Source organism: Leuresthes tenuis, unplaced genomic scaffold (genome assembly GCF_036924035.1).
Source record: "Leuresthes tenuis unplaced genomic scaffold, fLeuTen1.0.hap1 SCAF_21, whole genome shotgun sequence".
NCBI lineage: Eukaryota > Metazoa > Chordata > Actinopteri > Atheriniformes > Atherinopsidae > Leuresthes > Leuresthes tenuis.
The window spans coordinates 1,747,286-1,766,207 of NW_027325375.1; the positions used below are offsets into that span (position 1 = coordinate 1,747,286).

The following is an 18,922-nucleotide window of genomic DNA, read 5'->3' on the forward strand; positions in this document are numbered from 1 at the left end:
ATGAATAAAGAAAAGGTATAAATCAACAAATGCTCCACATCAAACAGCAGAGTTAAAGTCAATCCAGCTCCAATAGACCACTGAGAGGAGGTTTAATCAGGCAAAAAAAAGGGAAAACAGCTGCGTGAGGGTAAGACTTTATGGAAATAAGGTTGGAAATAAATCACAGATGTTGAATCAAATGAAATACTCGTGTGCTTATGTTTTTTTAAAATAATCATATACATTATGCATTATAATACAAGCTTCCTAGATGGTTGAAAAGATCCAAAAAGTGCAAAATGACCATTTAAAGATACAGTGGAAAAGACACTGAAGCCTGAATGAACAAATCCATTTACAACCTGCCACAGTAAGGCCAGATCTCGGTGCTTTTCTAATCAGCTAAATATTATACAACGTTCTTCTTTCTAAAGGATCGGTGGGCAAACATCTTTTACACATCCCAACACTCAGAAATCAAGCGACTTTAATGGTCCTGATGTGGACGATAAATACTGTTAAAATGGTTATTTCAGCAGTGTTAATCTTGGTTTGAGTACTTCCAGAATGACTCGAGTTCATTATTCTACTGACACAATAAATACTGTGGAAATTTTGTCACTTAATAGCTGAGTATCAAAATCTGAGGGCAGTGTTCCTGTGTTTAATATCTAAAATCTACGTTTAACATTTACATATTCACAGTTCACTGGAGCTGTTTTCTAAAAACACAGGTGTCTGTCCAGAAGATTAACCCAGTGGCAGTGTTTTGATGGCATTATTTACTCGTTATTTCCCAAAAATGTTAGTGATACAGTTAATGAATTCATCCACATTGTAAATGTAAATGATTCTACATTTACATTTTATTTACTATCACTGAGCACAGTTTCCCTGTTGGCCTAAAGCAGCAGTGCATACGGAAACAAAGCAGCAGATGTGTGCAGGTGTGGTTCGTCCATGCAGAACCACAAACAGAAACTTGCCTCAGGTAAAGGCAACACATATCAGCAGCAAGTAATAACAAAATAGCAACACATCATCAGCATAAATGGCAATCATACATAAAATATTTCAAGATTAAATAGCTAATGAACTCGAACCACCAGCTGCAGCTGCCAGAGTAGGTTTACAAAGATTCAAAGGGTGCAGTAGATGACCTTTTGGTGTGTTTTAGTAAAATTAGAGATGTCTCTTTCTCTGTACAACTGGGATCTGGAAACAAAACATTAAAACTGCCCTGAGGGTTTTTTTTTGTGAAAAATAAATGAATATCCTGCCATAACATTTACTGAGATTTGTAGCTCAACAGCACTGTTTACAAGCCAAAGGTCTAACAGGAACATCCTCTGTGGAATAGCGTAAAACACTGGCAGGACTTTTCAATGTTTATGGATCTGGGTAAGTGCACGTCAATCTGTTCGGACCCAGTCATAGAAAAACTGCTCTTTGGTGCAACTGGAAGACAAAACACCCGCAGGCTACCATTCATAATGTTATAATCCTGCACCTTTCCTGCTGAATAGGAACTAAGAGGGTATTCATTCATTTTCTAATGTGCAACCAACCCAATTATTTCCAATAAGAGGCTAAACAATATCCTAGTTGCAATTACAAAAGAGGTGAGCTGCAAGAACTGTTACATCTTGACCCCAAAACCTTCTTCTCTTCTTCTCTTTGCCTTCTTTGTATCGTGCAAATGCAGAAAGAAGACAACATGAATCAGACGTCTAACCTCAACCCACGAGGCTGTAGCAAAAAGAAGGCTTCACTTTAAACAATAAAGCTATTCTCTATGACCCTCACTTACACAAGAAGAAGCTGCAGGGATCGGCTTAGCTGTTTGGCACAAAATGATGACATGAACGCTTTCTGTTATACTCCATAAGAAAATAGAAATTATATAACTTTGTAAACAAAAGTCCACTCTGTAAGTATGAATAAAAGCTACTACCCCTTCAGTACAAATGATCTACTGCATCACTGCTGGAAAAGGCAGATAAAAACATGGCTCGTATGTGCTTTCCATTGTCCTCTGAGGTCCATTCTGCGGTTTCACAGCCTTCTGAGGTGAAACTGTCACTGTTGTCTGAGGAGAAAAGGAAGTGCCTGACGCTGCGCTTCAGTCAGCTCGGTCAGACGTTCACGTCCTGTTGATGGAATTGATGGAATATGCCAGTCTGTGGGTGCGGAGGGATATTCGGGTATTAAATTGGCGAGAAAAGCGACAAAAACAGAACAATGTACACTCATCTTTCCTCCGCTCTGATTGGCTCTCAGTAAGTCTCTCCCAGAATCCTGTGCAAGTCTTCAGGGAGAACACGACCCTCCTCACCACGACTGATATTCTTCACCATCCTGTAATTAACACAAACAGAGACTTTGTTTTGTCTCATTTCTGTCTGAATTTCAAATTGGCGGTAATTCTTAAACATTTAGCACACGTTACCACATTCCTGATGAATCCTCATGCAGCAGCTGGATGACATCGCCACAGTTAAAGATGATGTCATCGGTGCTGGCCATGCTGCTCTCTACCATGACCCTGTACCTGCCCGCCACCTAAAGAGGACGACAGATTGCATTGAAGCGCAGTGGAGCAGCGACTATACAAAGAGAAAAATACAGGTTCCAGCGTAAAAAAACAGGCATTTTGAAAAAAAACAAAGCCCCAAAAGCTTGGGCCACATCTTGAAGGCAGTTTGTAAACCGAATAAACAAAAAGGGAAAAACTCAATGGAATAAAAATAGTGGAAAAAACACTTTGAACTCGGTCTCAGCAGCACATTCTCAGCTGAGAATGAAGCAACTAAAGTTTAAAAGAGTTTTGTTACGTTTATAAAAGCACCTGCTGGAACCTCTTACAACAAATTAGCTTCATTAGCCACAGATAGCTGATAACATGACTGGGAATAAAAAGAGAAACATTCCAGAAAGCAAAGCTACATTTTTTTAACCTGGAACCTATTTTCTTTATATTTCTAAGCAATCTTTGCACAATTTTCAGTGGAATATCGGGTTTCATTGTTCGCAAATCCTTACATTGCATTTTCTCTGGCAAGTATCCTGGTTTGGAGCTAACTTCTGCAGCGTACCACCTCGCCACAGGAGTCCCCCAAGGTTCAGTACTGGGACCTCACTGGGACAGATCATCCGATCACATGGCTTCTCATACCAATGTTATGCTGATGATACCCAGCTCTATCTGTCATTCCCACCTGACGACCACACGGTCTCAGCACGAATCTCAGACTGTCTCTCTGACATATCAACATGGATGAAAGCCCATCATCTCCAACTTAACCTCCCAAAAACTGAGCTGCTGGTCTTCCCAGCCAAACCAACCATACACCACAGCATCTGCATCCAAACTGAATCCCTATCTCTTGCTGCATCAAAGGTTGCTACAAACTTGGGTGTCATGATTGATGACCAACTAACCTTCAAAGATCACGTTACCTCGGTTGCTCGTTCAGCCGCTTTGCATTACTAAACATAAGAAAGATCAGACCATACCTGGCCCAACATGCCCCCCAGCTCCTGCTGCAGGCCATGGTCATCTCCCACCTTCACTACTGCAATGCTCTCCTAACTGGTCTCCTAACTGGTCTCCTAACTGGTTTCCTAACTGGTCTCCTAACTGCTCTCCTAACTGCTCTCCTAACTGGTTTCCTAACTGGTTTCCTAACTGCTCTCCTAACTGGTTTCCTAACTGGTCTCCTAACTGGTCTCCTAACTGGTTTCCTAACTGGTCTCCTAACTGCTCTCCTAACTGGTCTCCTAACTGGTCTCCTAACTGCTCTCCTAACTGGTCTCCTAACTGGTTTCCTAACTGGTTTCCTAACTGCTCTCCTAACTGGTCTCCTAACTGGTCTCCTAACTGGTCTCCTAACTGGTTTCCTAACTGCTCTCCTAACTGGTCTCCTAACTGGTTTCCTAACTGGTTTCCTAACTGCTCTCCTAACTGCTCTCCTAACTGGTTTCCTAACTGGTTTCCTAACTGCTCTCCTAACTGGTTTCCTAACTGGTTTCCTAACTGCTCTCCTAACTGGTCTCCTAACTGGTTTCCTAACTGGTTTCCTAACTGCTCTCCTAACTGGTTTCCTAACTGGTTTCCTAACTGGTCTCCTAACTGGTCTCCAGCCTGTGAAACCTCTGCAGATGGTCCAGAACGCGGCGGTGCGTCTGGTCTTGGATCAGCCTAAAAGAACACGTCCCCCCTCTGTTCATTGAGCTCCTCTGGCTGCCCTTAGCATCAGATCCAAGTCCCTGATGTTAGCTACAAAGAGCTTAATGGAACGGCTCCATCTACTTGAATGCTCTTGCAAAGGCTTCTGTCCCAACTGGGTCCCTCCGTTGGTCCCAGGATTGTCGTCTAGCAGCTCCTACACCACGCCTAAGACAATCCAAACTCTGTTCATGTGTCGTCCCACGATGGTGGAATGAGCTGAAAGTTGGCATGCGAGGCTCTTTGGTTCGTTAGTCCAACCTGTTCTGTGTATTCAGCGAAGGGAAATAAGACTCTGCAGCCAGTAATCCAGGAAAAATGTTACGATTCTGATGGCACAAAGGTTACGATACAATACCTTCTGACAGTGTCTTCTTTAATGCAGGCCACAATCTTTACCCATGTAGTTTTTAACACGTAAAACAGCAATGAAACAGCGGCTGAAAACAAAGAAAGTCTGACCAAATGATACGATAACATTTCAAAGCTACTGCTAAACATGGTCGATGGGGACGGGTGTCGACTTCTGGCTTTATGTGTGGCACCAACCCCAGATTTCGTGGCCATTTGACTCTGATAAAACAGGCGTTTTGTGGCAGTTTCACGAAATGCAGCGATACTGTGTTTTTATCCGTGTTCAGCAGCAAAACACTGTCTGTGGAATTGTGAAACAAGTGAATAATCATGATTATTTTTAAAAAGAAATCTCACCAGTGGGGCAGGCTGATCGTCCTCATCCGAGTCTGACAAGGCGGAAAGGTCTGTAGCGCCCCAGTCCTCCAGGCCCTCACAGATCGCCACAGAGTGAGCAGCGACAGGCCAACCTGCAGATGACAGACAGCTGCCCATCACTCCCTCTGAGACATTTATGAACAGTTTAGTATGCTCTACTGTTACTGATCATCAGCTGACACTGAGGGTCAATCCCTTCGTTTTGTGTGAAACCGGGTCGTATATTTCCTCATTTATTCTTTTTATGTCGCGTCTCGCCTAATCTTAAAAGACTTGTAGAAATATTATATTGAAAATCCATATTAAGATGACAAATATTGGCAGAAAATTCATTAAATTTATTAAAGAAGCAACTCACTGCGGCGAGGTGAATGAACCACGGGGTCTGAGTGGGCGGGGCTACTGTAGGTCGACTCCTCCCCTCTGAACCTGTGGGAGTGGCTTGTTGCCGAGGAGCTGTGAGGAACAGGGAGACACGCTGAGCAGCCTCCCACCGACGCGCCGCCCCACGACACACACATCTCTGATGCACTAAACCACATCACCATGGAAACAAAGACACGAGCACGACAAACAAAAACAAACAAACAACAACAACATTCGCCGTGTCACAAAACGAGCTCATACCTCATCCACATTCAGTGGGTTAATACAGCATTCACAGTCACATATATTCCAGCCTCTGACTTCAAACGTTGTTTGAGATTTCAACACAATTATTGACCATCAGATCGCTGCAATATATGGATTTAGTCCCAAAAATATTCTCCACACACACACATACGGGTTCTTGACTAAACCCAGTGTGGTTTTAACTTGCTTTAAGAAGGAGATGGGTGGAGTTTGTCCCATCAAAAGGTGCAAAATACAAGTAAAATCAGGATTCATTCACACTTACCCATCTGCTAAGCAAAGCAGAAATAACCCGAGTAATTACAAACACGATGTGACTATACACACAAATCATTCCAGATGTGATGGCCGCTGTGTTATCATCCAGCCGTGAGGAACATTTTTCACAAGCCAAAGAGTCCCGTGAGAACTTAAACACGAGCGTATCTGAATGAAAAATGCTGTTATTGTCCAACGATAAGAAAAAAACCAACACTGTTACGGAGGATTTTTAAATCATGGTTCTGTTGGGTTTCAGTTCAATATTCCCTGAGCTAACGCCTGCCTTCTCCTACTTCTTGTGCTCATCGTTTTTTATTCCCCAGCACTTATTTCTCTTGTTTTTCCCTCCTCTCTTTGCTCTTTAACTTGTTGTGCTTTAACAACAAAGATTTCCTGTTCATCCAGCTGTTTGAGTCTTCCTGATATCGGTTTCCTTTTGGTAAATAAACAGGTTTTTGTTGGGAGACTCTATATTAGAGACATCCGCTGCCTTTGACGACTGTAAGATTTAGTTTAGTTTATTTCGAACATGTGCGATTATCACAACAACAAAGTAAACTGAGAAAAAACTAAATAATTCCAATGAGAAAAAAGTCAAAACAACAATAATAGTCAAGACAAAAAGTAATAATGAGAAACCAACATGTCCGAAAAGGAGTAGGATGAAACATATTCTTATTTAAACCATCTTTCTCCCCAAACATACATATCTAAATGATACATATTTACAAAAACAAACAAAATAGAAAATAAACAAGTGCATAAATCATATAATTTATGAAGCCCTTCTTCCTCGCTGTACCTGGTGAAAACCATGTGTTTGTGCCGCCTTTTAAACTGAAAAAAATAAAAAACAAAAGCTTTTTAAAGTTTTAAAGTGTAACAAACCCAATAAGTGTTTCTTCCCAACATATTTCCTGACTAACGCCTGCCTTCTCCTACTTCTTGTGCTCATCGTTTTTTATTCCCCAGCACTTATTTCTCTTGTTTTTCCCTCCTCTCTTTGCTCTTTAACTTGTCGTGCTTTAACGACAAAGATTTCCTGTTCATCCAGCTGTTTGAGTCTTCCTGATATCGGTTTCCTTTTGGTAAATAAACAGGTTTTTGTTGGGAGACTCTATATTAGAGACATCCGCTGCCTTTGACGACTGTAAGATTTAGTTTAGTTTATTTCGAACATGTGCGATTATCACAACAACAAAGTAAACTGAGAAAAAAACTAAATAATTCCAACGAGAAAAAAGTCAAAACAACAATAATAGTCAAGAAAAAAAGTAATAATGAGAAACCAACATGTCCGAAAAGGAGTAGGATGAAGCATATGCTTATTTAAACCATCTTTCTCCCCAAACATACATATCTAAATGATACATATTTACAAAAACAAACCAAATAGAAAATAAACAAGTGCATAAATCATATAATTTATGAAGCCCTTCTTCCTCGCTGTACCTGGTGAAAACCATGTGTTTGTGCCGCCTTTTAAACTGAAAAAAATAAAAAACAAAAGCTTTTTAAAGTTTTAAAGTGTAACAAACCCAATAAGTGTTTCTTCCCAACATATTTCCTGACTAACGCCTGCCTTCTCCTACTTCTTGTGCTCATCGTTTTTTATTCCCCAGCACTTATTTCTCTTGTTTTTCCCTCCTCTCTTTGCTCTTTAACTTGTCGTGCTTTAACAACAAAGATTTCCTGTTCATCCAGCTGTTTGAGTCTTCCTGATATCGGTTTCCTTTTGGTAAATAAACAGGTTTCCTTCTATATTTGAGACTACTGTAACAAACCAAGTGTCTCTTCCCAACTTGTCTATGTTATATTTTAGATGGTCACAAACATTGTTGGTTTTGATCTTGTCATGAAATCTGTCCACACAAGAAAAAAAAGTTTCAAATGCGACAAATTTCCTGCCCAACGAATGAACAAATTATATATTATTATGCTCACAACACTTAGGCATTCACCACATTCACAACATGCTAGCATGCTACTAGAAATCCCCGTCATCTGCTACAGTAACTTCCCAAGCGCACACACAGAAGCACCCTGTTAAAAACCGTCCTGGAGACGCAGAACTTTCCACAAACAAGCACATAAACAACCGTTAAATGCTAGAGAAAGCCAGCTCTAACTCCTTTAAAGTGACCCACAAAACGCAGCACTGCTGCCATGCACGCTGTGCACCTTGACACAGTGCTACTCCAGTGGTTTACGGTCGAGTTCAGTGGCTATTAAAGTGACAAACCAGCCACAGAGGCAGAAGAAAAAGCAGAAGAAGCGTGTCAACAACTAAATACAGCAGGGACACCCACATCCGGTCCTTGAGGGCCGCTGTCCTGCAGCTTTTAGACGTTTCCCTGATTCAGATCATCATAAGTAGGCTTGTGCAGAACTTAATCTTTTGAAAAGATCCCTTCCGGACGTGGGCATCCCTGAAATTCACCCTTATTGCTCCTAGGAATTAAGATGGTAAGTAGCAGCCAGGTGCTGCTAATCAAGTTCACTTGATTCATTGACCATCAGCAGGTGTGAGCGGCTCTATGAGAGCAGAAGGTTTAATTCTGGGTTAATGTGTTAATGTAATGCTAAAGAGGAATAACATCAGCAGTGGTCTTACATAAGCTGTGGTTGCTGTCCATGAAGATGATTTCTTAGAAAATACCAAGATATAAAGGCTAGATCATCAAAATCCCCTCAAAAATAAAATTTTCCTGCATTGAATACATTCATAAATTCAGTGTTGACCTGTTCTTAACACCATGAAAGCCACACTGGTGATGGATTAAATCATCCTAAAGTATTTTCTTAAGATTAAAACTTGAAGATATGGTGCAGTTCTTATATTAATCTCTTTGCTTTTTAGCCCAGTTGCATGAGTTATGGAAGTCATGCAGAGAGGATCACCTGTCAGAGAGAGGGTTGTCTGAAAGAGGAAGAGAAGGCGTCTCATCTGAGGAATCAGGAGAAGAAACAAAGGCACGATTTACAAAGAAAATGCACAAACACCCAACTTAAAGACTCGGGAATTAAAAGCAGGAGCTTTGATAAAGAAAAATGTGAGCAGACTAATCAAACTACAGTTCTGCACTTCCTTAAATTTCAGTTGAATCACATCAACAATAGAAACCTTGGTGTAGTTTTTGCTGGTTGGTGAGAATCTTTCGGATCTCTGTCAGCCAGGAAGCTTTGACCTCCACGGTGGGAGCCTACGAAAAACGGAACAAAGTACAGATTTCAACACACCGAAAGTCTGTACAGCCAGATATGAAACAGAAAAAAGTGGATTAAATACCTGAACTACGTACACCACTTCTCTACCACTGTACCAGATTTCAAATTTCTTCACATCTCCTTTCACACTTTCTGTGATGCCCACTGCACTCATCTGTAGAAAGTCAGTATATTTCACTTTAATTTAGCTTTAAATGCAGCAAAAAGTTAGGTTAAAGCAGGATAAATAAGATAAGATTGCAGCTACAAGTGTCTAATGATGTGAGTGTGTCGTTGTTACTCTGAGGCAGGATTTAAAGCTGTAGAACGGCGTCCGGTCGTGGTTGTCCTCGTCCCGGCGCTTGCAGAAGAGCAGGGCGTGCTCGTAGAGGAAGAGATGGCGCTGCATGGGTTTGAATCTGGCCAGCTCCTTCATTCGCACTGCTGCCCGTTTATGGCTAATCCACACGTTGAAGCCGCCCTGCATCACGACACGGCCGAGCTGGATGAGATCCCCCTGAACCAAAGACGGTGACATCATTCATAGAAATGAGATCCTCAAAGTAGCTGCACACAAAACCCAGAACTTGAGCTACATTTAGCAATATTAGCTAAAACTGCAACAATATATCATAAATGTGGTATCCAGTGATGTGATTGTTGACTCTGATTGGCTGGTACTTGATATCCGGTGATGGCTATCTGGTGCATTGAGTCGTTGACAGACTTCAGCAGCTCCAGCATGGAGTCCAGAGCCTCCTGGAGCTCAAACCGGTATCGCTCCTCCACGCAGTGCTTCAAAAGCTCCTGAGCAAAGACAGACACACAGGATGGCATGTTGGCGGCTACCGCTTTATCTGATCTAAGCAATTGTCTGCTTGTTTCTGTGTCTGTTAGCTCTTTGCTCTGTTGTCTCTGAGCACAATCATCGGTCCAGATGCAGTATTTTCTTTCCAAAGTAAAATCCATTACTGCAGACCGATAAGTCCACACAGTACACTGTTATTGCTTTTTTTTTATGAGCTTTCCAAGCTCCTTGAGTCAAGAATGATTCCCTGAATTTGCTATGTTCTGTTCAGCCATTTTGATTCTATAGAAAACACATTTTTTCTACTAAGCTGATAAAAAATGCACTTTATGTACATGCAAGGCAAGTTTATTTTAGAGCACAATTCAACGACAAGGTGATTCAAAGTGCTTTACAGAGACATTAAAACAGAAGAAATAAAAAATAAAAAGCACAATTTAAAATTTAAGCAAAAGAAAGAAATAAGATCAATAGATAAAATCAGAAAAAAATATATATATGAAAGATAAAATCAGTTAAAATATGATTCAGTTTTGAAACTCAAGCTTATTCAAATGCAGCTGAAAATAGATGTTTCTTCAACCTGGACTTAAATCCTGAGAGTTTCAGCTGATCTGAGGCTTTCTGGGAGTTTGTTCCAGACATGTGGAGCATAGAAGCTGAATGCAGCTTCTCCAGGTCTGGTTCTGACTCTGGGAACTGATAAAGAACCGGATCCAGATGACCTGAGGGGTCTGAGAGGTTCATACTGGGTCAGGAGGTCAGAGGTCAGAGCTTTATAGAGCAGCATCAGAACTTTAAAGTCTATCCTCTGATGGACCGGCAGCCGGTGGAAAGACTTCAGATTAAATTATCAGTCAATACTGTTTCTATTTTCTGTTCCAAAAAGTCCTCCGATTATAACTCAAATATTGTTCATTCTAGGCATGGTGTTATCTGCATTTTCTCTCGATGTACAAACCTTGAGCAGCAGCTGGTACTTGGTGAGGCGTTGGACCGGTTTCAGGAGGTAAGAATCAAGACCCAACTTGTGGTCCAACTTCTTCTGGCACTCCTGCAAGAGCCAGATGAGGAGGGATTGTAATCTGGTTCCGATTATGTCCGATTACACCAATATACCAATTCGGCCAATACCTGAAAGAAGGTGGAATCAGAGCACTGTCTCCATAGCAACTCGGAGCGAGGCTTGTTTTGGCAGTAACGCTCATACACCTGGAACTTCTCTTTCTGCTCACACACAAATGCACACTCACAGTTTTGTTGTGCTGTATTAAATCAGATGAAGTGTCGGGATCTCTCGATGTTTTCTCACCCGTTGTAGGAAACAGGACCCCACCCTCTCTGGTGTCTCCAGGCAACCCTGCAGATCTTGGAGGAAGATCCTAAATTGAGAATCCATGAGGAAAATGAAAGGAAATTGGATTAGAGCGAGAGAGAGAGGAGTGGAAGACGAGGACAACTCGTGTGAATCTGAGTGAGGCGTGCCTGCTGTGGAACTGGTAAATCTCTGGCATGTTACCGAACAGAACATCCTTCTGGCTGCGTAGAGCTGAGGGAAGAAGATTAGACATGGAGGGGTCCTCCATTTCTGCCCTGTAGCCCTGATAAGTGAATAGACAAGATAAGGGGAACAAAATCAAGCCTCACTAAAGTGCAAAGCTTCCTACTGTATCTAACAAAAACAAACTCACCAGCAGGACGGAGAGCAATTCATCCACATAGACCCTCTCTGTCGCTATCAGCTCCTTCATAATGTGGCTAAAGAGAGAGAAAATTACCAGTAAATTGACAGAAATCTGTTTGCATTTCTGTGGGTCACATAAACACACAACCTGTGCAACATGAGAGGCCAAGTTTCAGCTCAAAGATCAGGTCTGACAGGAGAAAGACTGCCTACCGTGTCACCTGCTCCGGGTTGTCCTCCGCCTCTGAATCGGTTTCAGGACTGGGGCCATACAGACAGCTGCGGTTGCCTTGGTAATCGTGCATCACTTCAATCTGGCAACACAAACACACACATGTGAAACAAGTATGCCAGCTTGGCTGTAAGGAAATGTGAGAAAAAGACAAACTGTTAGCAAAGGCAACGTAGTTATAGGATTTTAGGATTTTATCACGTCTTTTTTGGCCAGAAATACATTTTAAGTTAAATAAAAACCTTATTTCACATGAATACTGGGTAATATATTGACACACACACACACACACACACCTTACGCTGGCTGTTGTTCCTCCTGGCGGCCCTTTTGCCAGGAAGCAGGTCAAAGGAGAACTTGGAGTTCAAGACATTGAAGTCGACACCTGCAGGCGATAATCGTGCAAAATGCCAAAATATGAACGGTGCTGACAGAGCAAAGAGGGACTGCAGGCAGAAGACCAAAGGATACAAGATAAATACAACAACAAAGCTTAGTGCCAGTGTTAAAAATCACATCAGAGGGGAGAGCAGACGATAGATAACCAAGGTCCAAATATATCCAAACACATCATAAACAAGAACAGATATATCCGGTGCTTTATCGTATACAAGAAAATACAAGAAAATACCGTAAACAAGCAAACGTACACAAACTGTGACTGACTTTCCTGAAGCTGAGGGTCAAAGTGTGGAGGAGGGCGTACCGTGTTTTGGGGAAAATAAGGGCGACTTGCAGCGCAGCAAATTCTGGTCTGGTTCGGGCCGGGGAGCCACCAGCTGTATCGGTCGGACCTGCACATCCGCCAGCCTCCTCAAACACTGCTCTCTGTTTCGGATCATAGACTGCACCGAGCTCAGCTTCTCTGTTACCATGGTAATCTGGGACTGCAAGGAAACAAAACGTAGACTGAGGTGGGTCGCGAGTCCAGTGATTGTATGCGTCGGCTGCAGTCTGGTACCTGCAGCTGTGGGCTGAGCACGGCTTCAAAATCAAAGCTTAGGATGTCCTGGCAATTGTTCAGAGCAGATGGCGCCCTCTCCTGGTGACAGCTCAGGTACTGCAGCGCCTCCTGAGCTCCCTCTCGGGTCTGGAACCTGTCCACCATTTGACTGGCCAGAAGATAGGCGCCCTCATCACACCAATTTAGGGCCTGCTCAAAAGAAGAAGATTCGTTATTCAGTCTCTCAGAGCAGAAGGTGCAATAAAGATGGATTATAAAGTTATTATAAAGATTATAAGGTGGCATATCAGTATGAACATCTTTAAGTACAGGCATTAGTGAGTAATACCTCTTCAAGGCGCAGCAGCAGGTCTCGTGTTCTGGTGAGCGAGGCCCGCTTGGTACGTATGGCAGTAGTGATGACATCACAGTGATGTCGCAGCTCGTTGCAGCGCTGGATGATGAGTGCCAGGGCGTAGTGGTGGTTGGCAGCCAACTGGTGACCGTGCAGAATCACCACCTGGGCACGAGCCATCTCCTCCTGATTCCCACAAAAACATGGTTTTGTTTCACTATAGGTTTGGAAACAGTTTTATTATAGCTTCGGTCTGGTGTTAAGAGGTATTGAACGGATTTTCCAGGGTAATTTTACCCAAATCGAGATGGCTAAAGATAACTTTAACCACTTAGGTCCCAGTAGAGTGCCTGTGTAGAAATCCCTCCGTTAGCTCTCCTATAGCTGCAAGTAGCCACATAACAGCAGCTATGAGCTAACAGAGCTATGAGCTAACAGCAGCTATGAGCTAACAGAGCTATGAGCTAACAGAAGCTATGAGCTAACAGCAGCTATGAACTAACAGAGCTATGAGCTAACAGCAGCTCTGAGCTAACAGAGCTATAAGCTAACAGAGCTATGAGCTAACAGAGCTATGAGCTAACAGAAGCTATGAGCTAACAGCAGCTATGAGCTAACAGAGCTATGAGCTAACAGCAGCTATGAGCTAACAGAAGCTATGAGCTAACAGCAGCTATGAGCTAACAGAGCTATGAGCTAACAGCAGCTATGAGCTAACAGAGCTATGAGCTAACAGAGCTATAGCACACGTTCATTCATTCATTCTTCTTAAAGTATTGGTGAAATAAAGACAGATAATGCCTTATTTAGAGGCTGCATCCTCTAAGCCCCGTTCACTCCGTTATATGGATCTCCAGTTATCTAAATATCTTCTGAAGGACGCCGACTTTCACCAAACTGTTCTCAGTGAGCAGATGAACGTATTTCATGCCAGAAATAAGGTTTAAAAACACCAGAGTTCCCCTTTAATGTTTAATGCCTTTGCAACTTCTTGAAGTTAATCCATAATGGCGATAGATAGTAGTATCTACAAGCTTCATTTTATGGCCACCACACAGTGTAAATTGGGGTCTAAGTTTCCACATATTATGGAATCTTGAAGGAAACTTGTCCTTTTTGTTCTTGGCAATTACAGACCTTCAAACCAGAACTTACGCTGTTGCCCAAGAGACTGTATGTAAAAGATGGGGGAAGCCTGAGGTCTGAAGGGAAGTTTTCGAAGATTCACAAACATGCATTTATTCTAATGGCCAGCAGGGGGCGACTCCACTGGCAGAGAAAGAAGTCCAACAGTACAGAAGTGGATAGAAAGAAATGCTAAGATGACAAAATGCCAAACTTAAGCTTCAAAAATAAGCTCTACAAACTAGTATAGAGTCCATAGCTTGTGCTGTTCAGTACCCATAATAGTAAATGTCTGCTGAGGGCAAAAACAGGAGGAAGGGAATGTGATGCCAGGAAGCAACGAGCTTCATTCACATCATGAGTCAGTGCTCATTTTATCATAAGTTTAATCTAACGTTTGTCTTTCATCAGTGATTGTGTTTGTGAGTGACCTGAGCATGAATGTCCAGTGAGTCCAGGTCTTTAAGCAGCTGTTCTGTCTGAACCACTGTGGTTCCCACTGATGCAATCTCCTTTTCCTGTGCACAGATCCGCTCCAGCACCTCATCCATCTGCACACACAGGCCAAAAAAAAATGTAAATCACAAGGCAGAGTTAAAGTGACTGAGTTAAAGACACCAAATATCACACCTGCTGGAAGCTGACTTCATAGTGCAGCAGCTGGAGGTACTGCTGCAGTTTCAGGTGGTGCTTTTCAAAGAAGCCATCAAACGCCTCCTCCATGTCTCTGAGCTGAGCCAGGAGCCTAAAGCACACATGTCCACATGTCTCACAGTTTTCCAGACAGTTTGTTGAAATAAAGACTGAAGGAAATCAAACTCAGAGTATGTTCTGTAAATTCAAATAAACTACCTATCTCTACCAGGAGTTTAAAGAATGTTTAAGCATTCATGCAAGAACTTATTCACACGCATTGCACCTCTGAACAGTGTCCATATCTGATTGGATTTCCCTCTCTTCCTCTGCGTCTCTCTTAGCAGTTTTGACTGTTTCCAAGTTAGACAGCAGCAGGCGCCCTTCTTTCAGCACACCCCGGATCTCATCCTGATAAAACAACAAGAAAACGGGCCTATGAAACCGCACAAAAACCAGCGCAGATACACGCAATCTGCATAAGAAAAGAGGAGAAACAAGAAGAGATAAAGAGGGAGCAGCAACCTTCAGCTGACGGTATCGGTGGGTGTGGGAGTGCAGCAAGAATTCAATGGCATTAGCTTCATCTGGAAGTTCGGTCTCAGACAGCTCAGACCCAAAGCCCTGCAGCAGCTGGGCAATTTCCTTCACTGTCACTGCAAAAGTCTCAATGGACTACAAACACACACATTTTCACCCAAACATTACATGACATATGTCACAACTGAACAGCCTGCGGCCCACAGTTGAGCCACTTTTGCTTGCAGACATCATAGAAAGCTGTGATGGATTAATCAGCATCAGAGGAGCATACCGAGCGCAGGACGAGCCAATCACTCTGGCAGTACTCCACTTTGGCAGCAAAGTCTGACGCCAGGTGATTTTCATCTATGTAGCGCAGCAGGTCCCCGACCGAACGCAGCATCACCACCTAAAAAACACACAGCAACAAGGGATCTGACAGGTGCTGTACGCCATTTTAACAGCTGCCAGAATCAACTGCTTCATAAACAGAACAAAAATATCCTTTTTTCAGTTTTGAAGCCCCTCTCACCGGCATCTTTAACAGGAAGTCATCCTGGCTGAAGCGAAAGCCGAGGTCAGTGCTTGAGGATGGGCTGGGGGTGGAGCTTAACAAGCCGGAGGGGCGGAGCACCAAGACCAAATGCAGATTCCCCGGAAACGAGGTCTGAAAAAACAGAATGGAAATAATATAGTTCTTCAAACCTTTTATAAGGCAAGTAAAATTAAACTGTAGGTAAGTCCTGCACTGGCACAGCTGTCACGAGACTCATTTTTCCAAGTCCAACTTCAACATTTTAACTCATGGCCTCATAGGAATATTTGCAACATTCTTTAACAAACGTCCCACATGTTGGAAAAGCTTACATGTTACTAAAAAGCTGTAACCATGGGTTACTGCTGATCTAGTGTCCCAGTGGGCCAGCATTTAGAGTTCCAGCTTAACACAGCAATGAGCCGTGCTTTTACCACTCTAACATGCTCAAATCTAACATGCTAACATGCTAAAATCTAACATGCTAAAATATAACATGCTAAAATCTATCATGCTAAAATCTAATATGCTAAAATCTAACATGCTAAAATCTAACATGCTAAAATCTAACATGCTAAAATCTAACAAGCTCAAATCTATCATGCTAAAATCTAACATGCTAAAATCTAACATGCTAAAATCTAACAAGCTAAAATCTAATATGCTCAAATCTAACATGCTAAAATCTAACATGCTAAAATCTAACAAGCTCAAATCTATCATGCTAAAATCTAACATGCTAAAATCTAACATGCTAAAATATAACATGCTAAAATCTAACATGCTAAAATATAACATGCTAAAATCTATCATGCTAAAATCTAACATGCTAAAATCTAACATGCTAAAATATAACATGCTAAAATCTATCATGCTAAAATCTAATATGCTAAAATCTAACATGCTAAAATCTAACATGCTCAAATCTAACATGCTAAAATCTAACAAGCTAAAATCTAATATGCTCAAATCTAACATGCTAAAATCTATCATGCTAAAATCTAACATGCTAAAATCTAACATGCTAAAATCTAACATACTAAAATCTAACAAGCTCAAATCTAACATGCTAAAATCTAACATGCTAAAATCTAACATACTAAAATCTAACAAGCTCAAATCTAACATGCTAAAATCTAACATGCTAAAATCTAACATGTTCAAATCTAACATGCTAAAATCTAACAAGCTAAAATCTAATATGCTCAAATCTAACATGCTCAAATCTAACATGCTAAAATCTATCATGCTAAAATCTACCATGCTAAAATCTAACATGCTAAAATCTAACAAGCTAAAATCTAATATGCTCAAATCTAACATGCTAAAATCTAACATGCTAAAATCTATCATGCTAAAATCTAACATGCTAAAATCTAACATGCTAAAATCTAACATGCTAAAATCTAACATGCTAAAATCTAACATGCTAACATGCTCAATTCTAACATGCTAAAATTTATCATGCTAAAATCTAACATGCTAAAATCTAACATGCTAAAATCTAACATGCTAAAGTCTAACGTGTAAAAATGGCCTACAGCAGACCTACAGTCATGGTGCCTTGTACTAACATTTGCCCTCTTGGTGCTTTTTCCTGTTTCGTTTCATTACAAGCTGTAATTTTAATGTAACGACCAAAACAAAGTGGTGACTGCATATGTATTCAAACCCTTTACCTTGAGGTTCAAATTAGGATCTGATGCTGACAATTACTTTCATAAATCACATAATTAATCCAGTTAAGTCCTCTCGTGTGCAGTCTGAGGGTCACATAGTTTCAGTGGATGTGCTCCTCAGACTCAAAACAACACAACGAGATAAATGAAGAATAAGGAGCTCTGCACACAGGTCAAGGACAAAACTCTGGAGAACTACAGACTAGAACCGGCTTTTAAAAACATCAAAAACTCCCCATCCCGCAAAGCACAGCACCATAAATCCATTATTAGAAAGAGGAAAGATATGCTAAGAAAGAGAAGATCTGCTAAACTCACTAGCCAGGCAAAGAGAGAATTGATCAGAAAGATAACGAAGATGCCAACGGCAACCCTGAAGAAGCTGAACCTGGAGCGCGACTCCACACAGGAGAGCTTTACGAAGGTGTGAAAAGTAAAAGCAATCGCTTAAAGAAGGAAACAAGGAAGTGTGTTTGAAGTTTGCAAACATGCATCTGGGAGACTAAAAGTGACCTTAAGTACACTGATAAATGGCCGATTCAGACTGAGAATCTGTGGCGTGATTTAAAGGCTGCTGTAGACCGGTGGAACCCATCCAGGATGCGGGAGGTGGTGCAGTTCTGCCCTGAGAGATGGAAACAAACTCTGGCCCGATGGGCCAAACCCAAAGAAAACTCGCAGCTTTAAAAAGTGGGTTTCACAAAGTGCTGTGTTTGTTTTAGCTGGGGAGAACACACACATGCCTTATTTCTTGTTTGACAATCATAAAAAGCTTTGCACGGTGCATTAATCAGATCCATTTTAATGCCACGGGAGGCGAATCCTTTAGCAACGCGTTGTAAATAAGTGTTTTGAGTCGTCTGAGGGTTACAGATAAAGCGTTAGCGACTAATTCATTAGAGAATACTTTTCATTCATCCCTGGTTCATGTCAGAAGACAGTAAGAGGGCTGTAGGGATTGGGATGTCGGAACAATTGACAGCTGAAGGCGGTTCTTTGTGCAGCCGAGTACAGCTCAACACGACATCGGCTTCCTTCAGTGTCAATCTGGCACATCTTTAAGCTTCCGTAGCACCTCAGCAACTCTCAGTCGGCTCCGTGGTTATTCTGCCTGTACCGGCACACTTTCTTTCTTGTATTAGAGGCTTTACAATTATGTTCTGTAGAAATACAAAAGTTTAGTCATATATATATATATATATTTTAACTGATAAGTGTGTTTTCAACTCTCAAAGAGAAACTTTGGGCTCGTATATCTTTGAATTATCCTTTCGGAGCCATGATGGCATGATGATGGATGCGACTCCAGACTTTTAACCCATCACACAAACATGTGTACATGCAGGATCTGAGTCAGAAAGGT

At 41.7% G+C, this 18,922-nt stretch overlaps 1 protein-coding gene across 2 annotated transcripts in view; it reads right to left on the minus strand.

Moving 5' to 3' along the window:
* LOC140280058 (proto-oncogene DBL-like) overlaps positions 1 to 18,922 on the minus strand; it is a 19,559-nt gene continuing 637 nt past the window's right edge. The window contains exons 2-26 of one of the 2 annotated variants that reach the window (XM_072375315.1): positions 15,878 to 16,012; positions 15,638 to 15,754; positions 15,349 to 15,498; positions 15,110 to 15,234; positions 14,821 to 14,935; positions 14,622 to 14,741; positions 13,060 to 13,251; positions 12,729 to 12,920; positions 12,474 to 12,654; positions 12,064 to 12,152; positions 11,749 to 11,849; positions 11,543 to 11,609; positions 11,337 to 11,452; positions 11,164 to 11,233; positions 10,986 to 11,078; positions 10,813 to 10,905; positions 9,725 to 9,850; positions 9,345 to 9,560; positions 9,126 to 9,218; positions 8,961 to 9,039; positions 8,738 to 8,783; positions 5,301 to 5,398; positions 4,922 to 5,034; positions 2,432 to 2,544; positions 1 to 2,340 (exon numbers count right to left, since the gene is read on the minus strand). In XM_072375315.1, coding sequence (XP_072231416.1) covers positions 2,259 to 2,340; positions 2,432 to 2,544; positions 4,922 to 5,034; positions 5,301 to 5,398; positions 8,738 to 8,783; positions 8,961 to 9,039; positions 9,126 to 9,218; positions 9,345 to 9,560; positions 9,725 to 9,850; positions 10,813 to 10,905; positions 10,986 to 11,078; positions 11,164 to 11,233; positions 11,337 to 11,452; positions 11,543 to 11,609; positions 11,749 to 11,849; positions 12,064 to 12,152; positions 12,474 to 12,654; positions 12,729 to 12,920; positions 13,060 to 13,251; positions 14,622 to 14,741; positions 14,821 to 14,935; positions 15,110 to 15,234; positions 15,349 to 15,498; positions 15,638 to 15,754; positions 15,878 to 16,012 — 2,922 coding nt within the window. In that variant the 3' untranslated portion in view covers positions 1 to 2,258. Of the gene's footprint in view, positions 2,341 to 2,431; positions 2,545 to 4,921; positions 5,035 to 5,300; positions 5,474 to 8,737; positions 8,784 to 8,960; positions 9,040 to 9,125; positions 9,219 to 9,344; positions 9,561 to 9,724; positions 9,851 to 10,812; positions 10,906 to 10,985; positions 11,079 to 11,163; positions 11,234 to 11,336; positions 11,453 to 11,542; positions 11,610 to 11,748; positions 11,850 to 12,063; positions 12,153 to 12,473; positions 12,655 to 12,728; positions 12,921 to 13,059; positions 13,252 to 14,621; positions 14,742 to 14,820; positions 14,936 to 15,109; positions 15,235 to 15,348; positions 15,499 to 15,637; positions 15,755 to 15,877; positions 16,013 to 18,922 lie in introns of both variants that reach the window. The other variant, XM_072375314.1, reaches the window with a different exon arrangement.